The 17,828-nt window shown below is 43.4% G+C and overlaps 1 protein-coding gene across 2 annotated transcripts; it reads right to left on the bottom strand.

Moving 5' to 3' along the window:
* Positions 1-3,784: 3,784 nt before the first annotated feature.
* On the bottom strand, positions 3,785-17,556 carry LOC108702617 (breast cancer anti-estrogen resistance protein 3 homolog). 2 transcript variants are annotated; one of them, XM_041578532.1, is made up of 10 exons: positions 17,389-17,556; positions 14,326-14,441; positions 12,865-13,244; positions 11,566-11,660; positions 10,644-11,284; positions 9,978-10,093; positions 9,568-9,739; positions 8,545-8,650; positions 8,260-8,454; positions 3,785-6,227 (listed from the first exon to the last, which is right to left on the bottom strand). In XM_041578532.1, the coding sequence occupies exons 2-10, from the start codon at positions 14,431-14,433 to the stop codon at positions 6,025-6,027; spliced, it is 2,016 nt and encodes a 671-aa protein (XP_041434466.1). In that variant the 5' UTR covers positions 14,434-14,441; positions 17,389-17,556; the 3' UTR covers positions 3,785-6,024. The 2 variants fall into 2 exon arrangements, with proteins under 2 accessions (XP_041434466.1, XP_018093700.1); XM_018238211.2 differs by lacking the exon at positions 17,389-17,556 and adding an exon at positions 15,446-16,223.
* Between the last annotated feature and the right edge of the window lie 272 nt (positions 17,557-17,828).

Here is a 17,828-nt window from a genome sequence, read left to right as displayed (position 1 = left end):
TATGACCAAAAAAAAAAAACCCTTCAAATTTATTTTGGTTTGTCTTTTTGAATTCAAATTTCGACGTTTTTTCAATTCAAAATTTGACCCTTGATAAATATGCCCCTTAGTGTCCGCCAGCTCTGCTTTGCAACTGTGCCTTGGGAAAATTGAAATGGGGGTCCTCCAAAGATTTTTTAGCGTGGGTTGCCGGAAGGTTTGTAGTTATGCCACTGCCCATGCATAAGGTTTTTAAGCCAGCAGGTTAATTCACCCATGGTTATCAATATGATCACACCCAAATTTGGCCTGAGATTTAAGATAGGCCCTGGCACTTCAAGTACACAGAGGCCCATGAAGCTCCCCAACCCCCACAGGCCCAATAAATAGTGACTGTCTGTGGTATTTTACAGTAGTCCCTCTACCATTCTGGGACTAATCACACGTTTTTGCCATATTTGTAAATATAACAGGTCCTCAAGGTACATACATGACTGATAGCTCTATTGTTCTATATTATAGGTATGTTTCTGATAATCGTCTCTCGTTTGCCCTATGGATCCAGTGGGTATTGGCTCGGGCATTAGGTATGATACCTGACAGATAAGTACTTCTGCTTATAGACTTCATTACCATCTAATACACTATACAATTTCCTACACTGTGCTGTCACGGAAAAGTACTTTATAGGAGAAGGAAAGCTACCGAAGACATTTATTGCCAATAGATTAGCCACAATAGTGCAAGCTATAACACAATATTTATTCTGTAGAATGCTTCATCATACCTAAGAAACAGCTCTAGAAGCTCTCTGTTTGTTTAAGATAGCAGCTGCAGTATTAGCTTGGTGTGACATCACTTCCTGCCTGAGTCTCTCCCTGCTCACTCATAGCTCTGGGTTCAGATTACAGCAGGGAGAGGAGGAGGGAGGGGGAAAAGGGAGGGGGAGATGGAGCAAACTGAGCATGCTCAAGCCTTAGGCCTGGGGGTTTAAGATGAAAACAGGAAGTCTGATACAGAAGCCCATGAGTACACAATAGAAGGAAAGAAATGCAGTTTCTTTTGACAGAGGACTCAGCATTACTTTGAGGTTTTACTGTATGTCTGTTTTGAGGTGACATGTTGTGAGTGAGAGGCGGGCAAGTCAGTATCTCAGAAGGTGGTTGGTGAGTGAGAGGACAGGAGAAGCAAACTGACAGTATGGAAGTAGCAAGGGAAGAAGTTAGGATAGACCTTGCTGCCATAAAATAAATAAAGCTAATCAGATCGCTGGATTTTTTTCAATGTTAGGTAAACCTTTTTGCCAGTCAGGGCATTAGAGGGCACTAACCTGTAGCCAATGCACATTGGCCTCTAGCCAATCATATAATTTAAAAAATCATAGGTTTAGACTTGTAGCCAATCAAATCTTCCCATTAAAGTGATAGCAAAGCCACGTGCCAGTAGCAGCAGGTGCGAATGCCCCTCTCAGTGCAATGTACATCAGACTTGTTCAAGTAGATATTTCATTCTAGAGCTTAATCAAAACATCATTAATTTATAAATGAACTGACATATTTATATTTGTTAACATGTATTATTATTATGTATGCTTTAGGGCATGACTACACGGCCGATTTTGCATTGATCCGACGCGCTGCGCAAAATCGCAGGCGTCACGTCGGATGCGACGGAAACAAGGTAAATAATGGCAGTGTCAGATCGTGTCGCATTGTTGATGCGACGCGACATGACTATTGGATGCAGACGCAGCGTGCATCGTCTGCATCCGACAGTCGTGTTGCGTCGCATCAACCATGCGACACGATGCGACAATTTAATTACTTACCTTGTTTCCGTCGCATCTGACGTGACGCCTGAGATTTTGCGCAGCGCGTCGGATCAATGCGAAATCAGCCGTGTAGACCTGCCCTTAATTAGCATACATTTTCTATTGTTAGAGCAGCATCTGAACAAAGATCCTCTGAGGTAGGTGCAAGTTATTAGAATAAGTCTCCCTGATATACAGAAATAGCTTATCTATGACTTTTCACAGTGAAGTAGAAATATATTAGATAAACAGCTTCTCCTGCTAGGTTCTTAATGGAGAAGGAAAGCAGCATTTCTTTAAGGGTTTACTGATCTATTTTATAAAGACCTTTCTGATAAAGCTTACTTAATTTTAGCCTTTCCTTCTCCTTTAGGGTAAGGCCACACTGGGCGTTTTAGGGAGATTTGGTTGCCTGGCGACTAATCGCCTTGTCTTTGCGGCGACCTATCTCCCCAAATGCCTTCCCTCACTCGGCACCGGCTAAAATGAAAAACCGCCGGCGCTAATCACACGCGACGATTCCTTTTCTGAAGTCGTCCGAAGTTGCGTCACAAGAAAACTTCAGGCAACTTTGAAAAACGAATCACTGCATGTGATTAGCGCCGGCATTTTTTAAAATTTAGCCGGCGCAGAGTCAGGGAAGGCGTTTGGGGAGATTTAGCAATGTTCTCTTTCAATAGCAAATTGTCCTCTATGCCTGTTAGTAAGTTGGCAATGTCCCTGCCGATGGGATTTCTGATGAATTTTCGCTAGTGATGGCCACTTCCCCTTTAGTAAAACTGCCCCATGGAATCTGTAAATTGATATAAAATGAGAGACATTATTGGCCCGTGTATGGGGCCCTCCAACGGGCTTCCCCGATCGATATCTGGCCAGAAGTCGGTCAGATGACGATCGGACGTGACTAAAAATCCCGTCTGTTACCCTTCGACCGCCTATTACCCTACGTTATGATCTGATCGTCGGATCAGCCCGATATCGCCCACCACACGACCGCCAAACGAGCGGATCTCTCAGTGTATGGCCACCTATAGAACCCACCTTGAGTTGTTGGGCCACATGAACTTATAGTGCAACTGCACATATACATTCAACTCCGTTTAAAAGACAAGACATGGAAAGTATCCATTAAAGGAGCAGAAGAAGTGTTTTCAGCAACTACTTATCACTGTATAAAGGGCTACTCAGGGGTGTAAGTAAAAAGGAAGCAGGCCATGCTATTGCAGGAGGCTCAGGAGCGTAGGGGGCCCAGTGAGGCTCTAATCAAAGAGCAATTTTAATATATCTTGGTAGGCTAGGCCAACTTATCACCGACATTGAGCAGAGCTTAATAGGGGTCTGTCAGAAAAGAAGCCACTGGTTCTGCAGAGATGGAGAAAGTTTATATTAAACAATATAAAAACTATAAAATCCACATTAGATTACATGGCAACACAGGACCCAGTGCAGTCTGTATATTCTGATTATTAATCAGTCTTACTGGCAGATATTATTTGACTTGTGCTGTTTTGATAATTTATGACAATCCCTAAGCAGCCCAGACCACACTGAGCATGTGCACAGTCTTGGTCTTGCAAAGATGTTTAACAAAGTTACAAGATGGTGACCCCCTGTGGCCAACTTTGAAAACATAAATCATTTGTTTGATTAGGCTTGTGGTGCAGTAAGTTCATGTTTATGTTTAGTATACAAAATACAGCATTTTTAGCGTTATGCTATTATAGACTTTACTTCCCCTTTAATCTTGATAGATGCATTAATGTTTAGCAACCAGTAGAGGGAGCTCACGTCACATTACAGTGTTATCCACAAAATGTGCTTGTTTTTCTAACACTTGGGAAAAAAAACAGAGATATTAAGGTGCTGGTTTGTATTTGCGATTTTGTGGCTGTTTCTGTGCTATTAAACCAGCAGTTCTGGATTAATAATTGGCCACAGGGACAGCCCATAATTGCAAAAGTGAGTTGAGAGAGTAAATACAAATATCACATTTATTTGTAAAAATAATCTTTAATAAAATTATGTATAAATCTATTTCATATAGATCACATTATCTGAATGCCTCCCCCTCAACTCCTTATTTACTGCTTCCACTTAGCAACAGTGACAGGGTGCAGCTCATATTTCTATAGTCTTGCCGTACTGTATATTTTTGATAATGTTTTATTGCTGTTTCTCCCTCAGCCTAATAATATCTACCCCAGTGCAACTGAATTGCCTTATGCTGTTATTCCTGACCATTACTGGAAAATCAGTTCCAGTCACTGACTCGGGCTGTGTATGAGGGTTAGACTACATGAGTCATTTGATTGGAACCGTTAAGGCACAACAATAAGGAATAAAAATAAGAGAGTCATTTTTGAAAAAGTATTTATAGGAATCCCCTGCTAATTAAACATAACCCTAACCAGTGTAACACATTAAGGGCTCATTTCCGAGTAAAAGTGCAAAGTATGCATGCATGCTCCTTGAAACTAGCTGCAAGTATCAATGCACCTGTATAATGCATGCTCCTAGAAACTAGTTGCAAGTATCAATGCACCTGTACCATGCATGCTCCTAGAAACTAGCTGCAAGTGCCAATGCACCTCTACCATGCATGCCCCTAGAAACTAGCTGCAAGTGTCAATGCACCTGTACCATGCATGCTCCTAGAAACTAGCTACAAGTGTCAATGCACCTGTACCATGCATGCTCCTAGAAACTAGCTGCAAGTGTCAATGCACCTGTACCATGCATGCTCCTAGAAACTAGCTGCAAGTGCCAATGCACCTGTACCATGCATGCTCCTAGAAACTAGCTGCAAGTGCCAATACACCTGTACCATGCATGCTCCTAGAAACTAGCTGCAAGTGCCAATGCACCTGTACCATGGATGCTCCTAGAAACTAGCTGCAAGTGTCAATGCACCTGTACCATGCATGCTCCTAGAAACTAGCTGCAAGTGTCAATGCACCTGTACCATGCATGCTCCTAGAAACTAGCTGCAAGTGTCAATGCACCTGTACCATGCATGCTCCTAGAAACTAGCTGCAAGTGCCAATGCACCTGTACCATGCATGCTCCTAGAAACTAGCTGCAAGTGTCAATGCACCTGTACCATGCATGCTCCTAGAAACTAGCTGCAAGTGTCAATGCACCTGTACCATGCATGCTCCTAGAAACTAGCTGCAAGTGTCAATGCACCTGTACCATGCATGCTCCTAGAAACTAGCTGCAAGTGTCAATGCACCTGTACCATGCATGCTCCTAGAAACTAGCTGCAAGTGCCAATGCACCTGTACCATGCATGCTCCTAGAAACTAGCTGCAAGTGCCAATACACCTGTACCATGCATGCTCCTAGAAACTAGTTGCAAGTGCCAATCACCTGTACATGTGTGTTCCTAGAAACTAGCTGCAAGTGCCAATGCACCATGGACGCTAAAGAGCAAACCAAACAGACGCCTTAAACGAATCAGATTCTAATGCTGCTATTCATACCACACTCATTTGCCAACGTAGGTGCCGCAATCCCCACTTTTTGCATCCAATTTTTGCACTTAATACTTGCTTGGTAAATGAGCCCTGTAGTGTGGCAGTGTTTAAAGCAACAGTGTCATATATTTCTCACAGCTTGAAAGCATAAAAGGCACAGTGTGTAATGAGCTATCGCCATTGGTTGCTGTACAGTGTAATACAAAGTGCTGGAATGTGTGACATCAGCTGTCATTGTCTTTGTCGAATAGAATGGAGCGCATTTTCCCCACTATAAAATGGAGCCCTGCATATGTTTATGACTGCTCCAGCCATCCGGCAATCTATTTATCAGAGCATTTGGCTGGCTCTCCAGTTTGTAATTAACTGCATTACAAGCAGACTGTGCCAAATACTCTTTTCGGCGAGCAATAAGGCCTGGGTGGGATAGAGGGGCCGGCAGGTGGATGGGTAACTGTCAGCTCCTCTTTCTTGTTAACATAAAATCTACTGACCCCTGGGTGGCGTTCATGCCTATCAGCAGCTTTTCCAGCCTTGCGTTGCCTGTCATGATAACATTTGGCTCACGAGTTCCAAACGCCTCCTTGCCACAAGCCAACTTGGATGTTTATAGTGAATCCGTTTTTTCACTTGCCTTCCAAATAAACACTGGTGATTGACATTGGTCCCCAGAATTAAAGGGAACAGCTGTAGAGTTTCAACTTCCTCCTTGTCGTAATGATAACGCACAGGCATTGTATCAGGGTGTCTTGGGACACCCTAAAACACAGCTCCATACATGCTGCTCACCAGCTTGCTCCTGTCCCTCTCTGGTTCCAGCCTTTGGGATAAAACACTGAGAATCTGGTCGAACTTCCTGTACCTTTCTTTTTGCTCCACGCTGGCACCTTTACTCCCCCAAAATAACCTCATTGAGAATTCGGTCTGAAAAGCTTCCCGTAGCTCTGGAAGAGGGGTATGCCCTGTATGGAGATGAGGATAAAAATGGATTTGATGCAGAAGCTTTCAGATTTAAGGGATAATACCCTGTCTACAAGGAACTCTGGTCACTCATGTACTATAAGGGATAATTTACCCCCTGCGGTAATTTATAAGGATATTAGAAGTCACTGAGGGGTTCTATGACTATAAAAACAGAAGGTTATACAGTGAACTCTGAGAATTACACTTACTTGTAATACAGGTATGGGACCTGTTATCCAGAATATTTGGGACCTGGGGGTTTATGGATAACGGATCTGTCTGTAATTTGGATCTTAATACCTTAAGTCTACTAGAAAATCATGTAAACATTGAATAAATCCAATAGGCTGGTTTCGACTCCAATAAGGATTAATTATATCTTAGTTTGGATTAAAGACAAGGCGCTGTTTTATTCGTACAGAGAAAAAGTAAATGTGGAATATTTTATTATAATGCATAGACATAGACAGCCTTTCCGTAATTCAGAACTTTCTGGATAATGTGTTTCTGGATAATGGATCCCATACCTGTATAAGGAATAATGTGCCCCCCTACTGTAAATGATAAGGATATTAGAAGTCATTGAGGGGTTCTGTGACCATATAAAGGCACAAGGCTGCAGGCTGAGTTATACAGGGAACTCTGAGTATCACTCATGTATTATAAGGGATAATGTACCCCCTACTGTAAATGATAAGGATATTAGAAGTCACTGAGGGGTTCTGTGACCATATAAAGGCACAAGGCTGCAGGCTGAGTTATACAGGGAACTCTGAGTATCACTCATGTATTATATTGGATAATGTACCCCCTACTGTAAATGATAAGGATATTAGAAGTCACTGAGGGGTTCTGTGACCATATAAAGGCACAAGGCTGCAGGCTGAGTTATACAGGGAACTCTGAGTATCACTCATGTATTATAAGGGATAATGTACCCCCTACTGTAAATGATAAGGATATTAGAAGTCACTGAGGGGTTCTGTGACCATATAAAGGCACAAGGCTGCAGGCTGAGTTATACAGGGAACTCTGAGTATCACTCATGTATTATAAGGGATAATGTACCCCCTACTGCAGGGGTATCCAAACTTTTTGCAACCTTTTTGGTGAGGTGAAAATATGTGGGGGCCGACCATTCAGCCTGACATTCTTTGAACCATTAACATCATTTAACTCATTTAAACAAGGAATCACGTAGCCGTAGCAGTAATATTTGGTCTATACAGCTGCCTGTGTGCTGAAGGTGTTAGTTATAGACACGTACTGGCACATGGTGATGCGCCGCTCTCTCATAATTCTTTAGTTCACTGTACTGACACGTCTGTACTTCTATTGACACCTTCAGTCCTAAAGACATATGCGAGAGTGGTGCGTCACTACATTCCAGTACGTGTCTATTACTAACACCTTCAGCACACAGGCAGCAGTATAGACCAAGTGGCAGATCATTTCACTAATTTTCCCAAACATTACTGCTACGGCTACGCGATTCCTGATCGCACTATGCTGGAGGGCAGCATTATTATTAATTTCATGATGGAGGCTGAGGGCCGGTGTAAATTTGAAAACTGGCCACAATTGGCCCCAGGGCCTGACTTTGGACATGCCTGCTCTACTGTAAATTATAAGGATATTAGAAGTCACTGAGGGATTCTGTGACCATATAAAGGCACAAGGCTGCAGGCTGAGTTATACAGGGAACTCTGAGTATCACTCATGTATTATAAGGGATAATGTACCCCCTACTGTAAATGATAAGGATATTAGAAGTCACTGAGGGGTTGTTCTGTGACCATATAAAGGCACAAGGCTGCAGGCTGAGTTATACAGGGAACTCTGAGTATCACTCATGTATTATAAGGGATAATGTACCCCCTACTGTAAATGATAAGGATATTAGAAGTCACTGAGGGGTTGTTCTGTGACCATATAAAGGCACAAGGCTGCAGGTTAAGTTATACAGAGAACTCTAAGTATCACTCGTGTATTATAAGGGATAATATACCCCCTCCCATTAATGGAACTCACCCTGTAACTTGTTTTCTGCATTTTTCATGTGCAACTCTGCATTCACTGCGTAACATCTTGCTGCTTGTAATACTCTGAGTAGCCTTAAACATGTTTCTTCCATGGGTCCCCCTCCATCATCTTCTCCTTCCATGGCCCGAAGCACTGGCACAATGTGAGGCACCACAATATCACTAGCTGGGGGCAGTGAAATACCTGATTGCAAAATTAATATTAGAATGTCAATGAATGGAAACAGTTGTTAGTTACAAGACTAAAAAATATAGTGAGTATATTATTACTGACACTCATCCAGATTCTTGAGGGCCGGCTTCAGCTGTTTTTGGAAGGTTATGGCACTTTCGGTATGAATTTGCTGTAGTGTCTGCCATGTCTGCTCCAGGCGTGCAATCTGCAGAAGCAGCAATAAAAAGTTCATCAGCAACTGATTTTTTTTTATTGAAAGAAAAGGGATTCTGTCATGGTTTTTATGATGTCGTTTTTATTTCTAAATTACACTGTTTATACTGCAAATAATTCACTCTACAATATAAAATTTTATTCTTGAACCAGCAAGTTCATTTTTTTAGTTGTAATATTGGTGTGTAGGTGCATCTCAGGTCATTTTGACTGGTCATGTGCTTTCAGAAAGAGCCAGCACTTTAGGGTGGAACTGCTTTCAGGCAGGCTGTTGTTTCTCCTACTCAATGTAACTGAATGTGTCACCTGGATTTTACTATTGAGTGCTGTTCTTAGATCGACCAGGGAGCTGTTATTGTGTGTTAGGGAGCTGCTATCTGGTTACCTTCCCATTGTTCTGTTGTTAGGCTGCTTGGGGGCAGTAAAGAGTGACTGAAGTTTATCAGAACACAAGTCACATGACTGGGGGCAGCTGGGAAACTGACATGTCTAGCCGAAAAATTTGAAAATATGAAAATTTGCATGAATAAAAGGGGGGGCACGGGAGATGAACGGCAGTGGGCCTAGGGGCGCCCGTTATGTAAATCCGGCCCTGGCTGCTGGGGGGAAGTGAGGGGGTGGTGTCACTCCAACTTGCAGTACAGCAGTAAAGAGTGACTGAAGTTTATCAGAGCTCAAATCATATGACTGGGGGCAGCTGGGAAACTAACAATATGTCTAGCCCCATGTCAGATTTCAAAATTAAATATAAAAAAATCTGTTTACTCTTTTGAGAAACGGATTTCAGTGCAGAATTCTGCTGGAGCAGCACTATAAACGTTCTGAAAATTTTTTTTTTTCCCATGACAGTCTCCCTTTAAAGTCTGCAACCTCTTTAGCCCCAACCCCACTAACTCTCTGTAATGTTACCTGGGGCAGTGTCAGGGCTTTCATAACAGCAGAGAAGGCAAAGAGATCTCCCACATGGTCTCTCAGCTCCACCGCCAGCTGAATAATACGATGGAGGGTGTGCGCTCTTTCTGAGACAGCTCCTGTACAACCCAAGATATCCACTGCTACCCCGAGGCATAGGAGGTGGTGCCTGGCAAGATTAGAGATTAAAAGAAGTCTAATGTCTTATTTCTGTAGTTATTTCTTTGCAGCAGGCACTGAAAAATGGAGCACGGACCCTTGCACGTGCACAATCACAACCATCGATACGTCTTCCAATTTGTGAAATGATAAGAGAAATGAAGCCTGAAGGCTCCCAACCAGAAATGGTAACAGACTTACCCACTTGGATGATACATCTGCCTATAATTCTGAATAGAAGAACTAACCTTTCTAGAAGATCTCGTCTCAGCTGCTGCCCATACGGTAATGTTAGTAGCTCCAGCCCTGACTGAACTCCCATCATCCTCTGCTGCTCAGGGGTTACATCCCAAATTCGAATCTCCTGTAGATTGAAACTGTTTTTTAAGTGCAATTATTTAGTGAATCATGGAAAGTATAGAATGTTTTAGGGCATTACAGGAGAATTGCTTCTTAACTAGCCAGCTGGCTGATTCGAGGTTATATAGACTATAACAAGTATCAGAGAAGAGTGGAAGATATTTGTGCAAAGATAATAGGAGATTAAAGTGGTGGTTCACCTTTACTTTTAGTATGTTATAGACAGGCTAATTTAAGCAACTTTTAAACTGCCCTTTATTTTTCTTTTTATAGTTTTTGAATTGCCTTCTTCTTCTGACTATTTCCAGCTTTCAAATGGGGGTCACAGATCCCATCCCTAGAGTAATTTTGACCCTAGCAACCAGAATGCTGAAAAATGCAAACAGGAGAGTAAAGAGCTAAATAACTTCAAAAACCCAAATAATAAAAAATGAAAATCAGTTGCGGATTGTCACTCTCTACATCATACTAAAAGTACATTTAAAAGTGAAAAACCACTTTAAATACACCAAGTTGTTGGTCTTTTGAACCTCAAGGGATCTGATTATGCTTACTTTGCAGTCCTCTCGCAGGATATGTAAGGCACTCTCTTTGCAGTCCTTTTGGCTGACGATTTCTTTCAGCTTTCGCAGGGCAGTCGGATCTAGTGGTTTGTTTTCGGGTGAAAGCAGGAGAGACTTGAAGGCACTGGGCTGATAGGAAGAAATAGTCTGTATCTGTGGTCTGACAAATGGATCCTCCTCTTCGCCAGCCACTTCCGTATGAACCACTGTCACAGTACTGGCATTATCCAAAAGGCCAATCCCAGAATCAACCCCACCTTGGGATTCCTCAGATTCCAGAAAGCCAAAAGTGGTCTCTGTGGCCCGAACACGGTTTTTCCATCGTTCTTCCACTATACCGTGGTCGACAGGCCTCTTGGAGATTACAGGGACACGAGGGATGAGCTCTGAGTATGTGTCGGCTTCATCAGGCGGCTCTGGTAGCAGCAAGGATGGGGCACGTATGGGTTTTGGAGGAGCCTTAGAGTGCAGCTGACTGTCTGAGCCTCGAAGGGCACTGTTGCCATCTAGGTCAAGACTAGCGGCCACAAAAGTTTTGGCCCTGAGGACTGGATCACTACCAGTGCGGAAAAGGGGGGAGAGGGGCGCAGGTATTTGGATCTGTGGAAGAGTCAATGCTTCAGCTGTGACTGCTGTAGAGAAATAGATATCAAGGTGTCAGGAAGATAAGAAGGGAGAATCTGTATTACAACAATCTGAGTCAGGGCTCCACCTCCTAAAATTACTCTGAAAAACCAGGAAGATGAAAAATTAAAGTACTTTTAATTTCACAGTTTGCACTATGAAGTTTAAGCATAGATAGTTTTTAAATAAAAGAACAGACACATAGTATTGCTTGAAGTCACGTTGAACAGAGAGTTACAGTGTCCCTTTAACATAAAAGCTTCCTTTGTCTGTCTCAGTCTTCCCTTACCCGAGAGCAGATTACTGTCAGACTGAGCACTCTGCAGAGGTTTCTCCTTTAGTGTGTCCAAGTTTCCTGGCTGACTCCCAAACCTGTCCTTGGTTCTGGAACACATGAACATTCTTTTGAATAAGCCACATTGTGACTGGCGTGTGTTATTTTGGGTGAGTAAGGCATGGAACAAAGGATGGTATGACTAGGTTATTGTTGTTATTGGAAAATGAAAGCTACATTAGTATCTGGTGGGTTATACAATGTGAAGCTAGGATGATTTATGATTAGTAAGTGTATGATAGTTTGTGGGGATTGGAGTACAGTGGGTAGTGCAATAGTAAGTGGTGTATGATAGTTTTGGTGTGGGATTGGGGTACAGAGGATATTGCAATACTAAGTAGTGTATGATAGTTTGGGTGTGGTATTGGGGTACAGAGAATTGTGCAACAGTAAGTAGTGTATGATAGTTTGGGTGTGGGATTGGGGTACAGAGGATAGTGCAACAGTAAGTAGTGTATGATAGTTTGGGTGTGGTATTGGGGTACAGAGAATTGTGCAACAGTAAGTAGTGTATGATAGTTTGGGTGTGGGATTGGGGTACAAAGGATAGTGCAATTGTAAGTAGTGTATGATAGTTTTGGTGGGGGATTGGGGTACAGAGGATAGTGCAATAGTAAGTAGTGTATGATAGTTTGGGTGTGGGATTGGGGTACAAAGGATAGTGCAATTGTAAGTAGTGTATGATAGTTTTGGTGGGGGATTGGGGTACAGAGGATAGTGCAATAGTAAGTAGTGTATGATAGTTTTGGTGTGGGATTGGGGTACAGAGGATAGTGCAATACTAAGTAGTGTATGATAGTTTGGGTGTGGGATTGGGGTACAGAGGATAGTGCAATAGTAAGTAGTGTATGATAATTTGGGTGTGGGATTGGGGTACAGAGGATAGTGCAATAGTAAGTAGTGTATGATAGTTTGGGTGTGGGACTGGGGTACAGAGGATAGTGCAATAGTAAGTAGTGTATGATAGTTTGGGTGTGGGACTGGGGTACAGAGGATAGTGCAATAGTAAGTAGTTTATGATAGTTTGGGTGTGGGACTGGGGTACAGAGGATGGGATATCAGTAGGTGGAAAGTTAGTTGGAATGAGGGATTGGTGAATACTACAGTTCTATAAAGTATATATTTGTTATGTACAAAACTATTTTATTCTGATAGTACAAGACGTGTTGTTTCCTGGGTGGGGGACAGGAAAGCACGGGACACACAGAACAGTAGATAGTTAGGCATGGGTGAAATAGAATAGTGCTTATTTACCTAAGGAGGCTGCTCTCGGACACGTTGAGGCTTCTCCTGTGATCTCGGTCTCCCCTGCTGTGGCCATTATGTTTCTCGTGCAGGGCACTAAGGGGCAGGGATCTGTTCACAGGACGTATAACAACTGCACCTGTAGACTCCGACACCTTCCTTCTATCTCCCACATAGGAGCGAACCAGAGCTGGAATGTTATCAAACTGATCTTGCTCCAACTGGTAGAGAGTCCGCGCGATTCCACGCCGGGGGCGCAGGGCAACTGCGATGATCTTAAAATGTAATGGCTGCCCGGCACAGGAACAGCTCAATACATAGTCCCCCGGGGAAGAGATGGAATCACGGATCAGAAAGTCGCCGTTTGACACCAGCAGCCGCTCTGCTTCCTGTGGTGGAACAATTTTAGGGATGTTAAATGGAGCAGATACTAATACTAAGCCTCGGATTTTCCATTGGTTTAAATTGAAAGCAGTCAGGTGTGGTTAGGTAATTCACCACCATAGCTCTACTTTGAGCATCATGTCATTCATAACCCCTAGTTTGTTTTTGGCCTGCCCTAGGGTGCAATTGGCCTGATGTGAGGTCTGGGCTTGGAGTTAGGGTTGCCACCTTTTCTGGAAAAAAATACCCGCCTTCCTATATTCTTGCCATTTTTTCCTATTAATAACATTGGCATCAAGCTTAATTTTTACCGGCCAGGCTGGTAAAATACCATTCAGGTGGCGACCCTACTTGGAGTCAAAATAGGCCCTGGCATTCCAAGTACAACAAGGCCTAAATAGCCTCCACCAGCTCACTAAATAGTGACTGTCTATGGCATCTTACAGCAGCCCCCCTGGCAATTGCCAAAACTCACAGATTGCCAGTCCAGGCCTGCCTGATGTGCTATTGGCCTAGGGTGCTATTGGCATAAGGAGTGAAGGAAGATATGATAATAAAGCAAGACACGGGCACATTTTCAATATTTAACACTGAATACCTAACACAGAGAGCCAAATTGCTCTGATCCAATCAAAGATGTATTTAGTTGTCATTAACAATGAGCAGTATACTAAGAAAATTCAAGCAGGGCCACAAAATGTTGTCCAGCGGTCAGAGAGAGTTGGTTGGTCCCTGTATCTAACTGTTTTGTGGGTGTAGAGTGCCACCTGGGGGCATTTCTATGGGCCACTTTATTTGGTGATTTACATCAAATAAAATCCACATACATGGGTTATTTATAAAGCTTTTTTTGCTTTTCTAACGCATGAATTAATAACATGCTTGGGTCAGATATGGCAGACCCACAACCCAATCAGATTGCTACATGTTCCCTCCATGGACCAACTATTTGACCTCACCCACAGGTTGGACTGGGTGTATGCACAGTTTTTGTGGCCTGGCAACATGCTGGGGAAATCAACTTCTTTGTGGGTGTTGCAGGAGTACCCAAGTATCTGCATAAATATATTACTGGGTGCTGCTGACCTGCCTTGGGAGAGGCCCATGGTACCAGGCATGACTCCTCAGGTCTTCACTGCTCAGTTTCAGCTCTTCCTCAAGCTCCTTCTTTAGGATATCGACGCGAGAAGACATCTTAAAACCTGAAACAGAACATTGGCATAACAGGGATATGGTTACATACAGCAATATCCGGCCACATTCCGGTAGCCAGAGTCACTGACCGTAGCAACCTGATAGCAGGTCAAATTCCATGTTGGAAAGAAGCAAAGCAGAAAGCAAATAATTAAGAAACTAGAGTAAATGTAAACTGAAGATGAACTGCAGAGATGGTGACTTATCAGTAAGTAAATCTTTAAACTTAATTACACGTCACACATTCATCAATAGTGGGAAATGAGAGCCTCTGGTGATCATTATTTACTTGTCCAGTAAACAGAATACTGTATTTTGTTGAAAAGCCTATAAGTATATATCCTTAGAAATGGTGCTAAGTGATGTCGTAAGTTATAATAGTGATTTTACAATCTCATTAACAGCCTTGTGCCTTTATATGGCCACAGAACAACCCTTCAGTGACTTCTAATATCCTTATCATTTACAGTAGGGGGTACAATATTCCTTATGATACATGAGTGATACTCAGAGTTCCCTGTATAACTCAGCCTGCAGCCTTGTGTCTTTATATGGTCACAGAACCCCTCAGTGACTTCTAATATCCTTATCATTTACAGTAGGAGGTACATTATCCCTTATAATACATGAGTGATACTCAGAGTTCCCTGTATAACTCAGCCTGTAAAATTACAGTGCACATATTAGAAAGAGTGTGACATTCATATTGACTAATATAATTTTATGGCCATGTAGACATCGACAGAAAGTGAAAGTGGCATTATACAAAGCGAGGTATAAATACGTAGCCCTGTATATTAATATTGCTGCTTATCAGCAACCCCCTCCCCAAAGGTATCAGACTTCCAAGAAAGTTCTTGTTCACCTCCCGTTTATTCCCAACCTGCCGTAAAACCTCAGCCTCAGACCCAGTGTTATATTGCAGTTGATTACCCCAAGCAGTTTTAATTGCTTTAAGTGTAATATTAGCTTAAGGGTCCCCCACACCCTCCCCAAAACCTCTGGCTGTTACCTGATATTGCTGAGTCTGCTGAAGGTGTAGCTCCCTGTTCCCTTTGGCTCACGCACATTCCATTGTGTTACCCAGTGGATGATTAAACAGAGTGAAGAGTGCGGAAATCACGCCCAGTGTCGTCACACACACACACACAGCAGGGCCCCAGTGCATTGGAGTAAGGAGAAGACAAGCCCAGGCACAAGACATGGAATGTCACAGGAATACAGAAGCACATGTTAGACACACGCCAAGACACGCTGGCCACCAAGATTTTGCCTGTTAGCCATCTGTAGCACGTTCCCTACCCACGCCGGTCACTCTTCCCCATTAACCCATTGTTAAGCTGAATGATAAAATATTTCCAATTGCTTTGTACTTTTATACGGCTTGTATAGAGTGGTGATGTCAATGAGACAGCATTTCTCTAGTTGCAACCTACAACTCCCAGCTAACCAATCCACAAAAGTATCAGCCCTGTCTCCAAGGCAAAAACTACATTTGTGCCTGGAAACAATATTAACTGATGAGTAAAGAATAGGGTTGCCACCTGGCCCGTATTTTACCGGCCTGACCGGTAAAAATGATGGTTGATCCCAATGTTATTAATAGGGAAAAAAGATAAATAATATATAGGAAGGATGGTATTTTTTCCAGAAAAGGTGGCAACTCTAGTAAAGAAAGTGGCTCTCTCATCTTTATAACAGAGTACAGTGGCACAGATCTGATCCCCATTGTAACTAGCAGTTCTGCCCTGCTTTATGGCAGCTGAGATTCTAGCTATCTGTATAACAGAGCATTCTGTCCCAGTGGCTGCACAGATCCTATTTGATACTCATTGTAAGCAGCAGTCCTGTCCTGCTTTATGGCTGAGATTCTAGCTATCTGTATAACAGAGCATTCTGTCCCAGTGGCTGCACAGATCCTATCTTGATCCCCGATGTAAGCAGCAGTCCTGCCCTGCTTTATGGCTGAGAACAGGGTCGGACTGGGGGGGTAAGGGCCCATCGGGGCTGACACATCAGGGCCCCGTCGCTGCCCCCCCTCAGCTCCCCCTCGCAGTAGCAGAGCCCCCATCGCTGAGCTCCCTTTGTGCCCCCCCCCCGCCGGCACGTACCTGCTCCTTCCTGTGCAATCTCCTTCCCAGTAGTAAGGCCCTGATGCCGGGCTCCCTCTGTCCCTCCCCCCTTTGCCAGCGCATACCTGCTTCATGTATCGCACCTTCCTGCGCGATCGGGGGAGGTCAGGAGCACCGGCTGTCTGGCTAGGCCGGCGGGGCCCACCGGGTTTTTTCCCGGTGTCCCGCAGGCCCAGTCCGACGCTGGCTGAGAACAGATCATTCTGTCCCTGTGGCTGCACAGATCCTATCTGATCCACATTGTAAGCAGCAGTCCTGCCCTGCTTTATGGCTGAGATTCTAGCTATCTGTATAACAGAGCATTCTGTCCCAGTGGCTGCACAGATCCTATCTGATCCTCATTGTAAGCAGCAGTCCTGCCCTGCTTTATGGCTGAGATTCTAGCTATCTGTATAACAGAACATTCTGTCCCAGTGGCTGCACAGATCCTATCTGATCCTCATTGTAAGCAGCAGTCCTGCCTTTATGGATTCTGTCACAGTGGTCATAGATCCAAACTTAAACCTGTATCAGAAGTTCTGACCCACTTTTAGGTAAAGTTAGAGGTATCAGTATTTACTGTACAACGATTAGCTTGGGTGGCCTATACTATGTCTCTCCAAAGTAAAAAGTTTACCATATTTACATCTGATAGAATATATCTAAATAAAAATATAGCCTTCAAGTGATACCTTATAAATGCTGTCTCCGTGCCTGCTTTACACGCATAAGAAATCATTAACCCAACCCCTGGCATTACAACTTCCCTCCCCATCATGACTCCTACCTTGTAACCAGATATTAGTGTCAGGAGGAGCAGGGGTTCCCTAGGATCTTCTCCTACCTGGGCAAGATCTCTATGCCATGCTGGGTAACTGCTAAGGATCTCTGTGTTGGCAAAGTGCCACCTTCTTCTCCGTGCCAACCTCCAGGCAAGAATGTAGCAGGAGGGGCAGAGTGAGTAGGAGGAAATTCATTAAAACTGCTGGCTGCCTGGGGCAGATACAGACCAACCCCCACCCGGGCCTTCCCTGATGTACTAAGGAAATCCAAATGACAGTTTAGTTACATTGTTACTAGTTACATGTACAAAGGAGTTGTATTCTGAGATAAAGCTTCTTGGGAATGAATCCAGAGCGACCTACTGCCATGCAAATCCTGACATGACTAACAAGAAGTCATATAAGGAATGGCCCTGGGGCAGCGGCATAATGTTGTTAAGATGTCCAGCTGAAACTGCCAGAAAAAATCCTGGCATAGCAGCAGGAACAGCCCCAGAAGATA

Source organism: Xenopus laevis, chromosome 9_10S (assembly GCF_017654675.1).
Source record: "Xenopus laevis strain J_2021 chromosome 9_10S, Xenopus_laevis_v10.1, whole genome shotgun sequence".
In the NCBI taxonomy this organism is placed as follows: Eukaryota; Metazoa; Chordata; class Amphibia; order Anura; family Pipidae; genus Xenopus; species Xenopus laevis.
The sequence above is the reverse complement of the archived record's forward strand: the minus strand, read 5'-3'. Positions and strand labels throughout refer to the sequence as shown.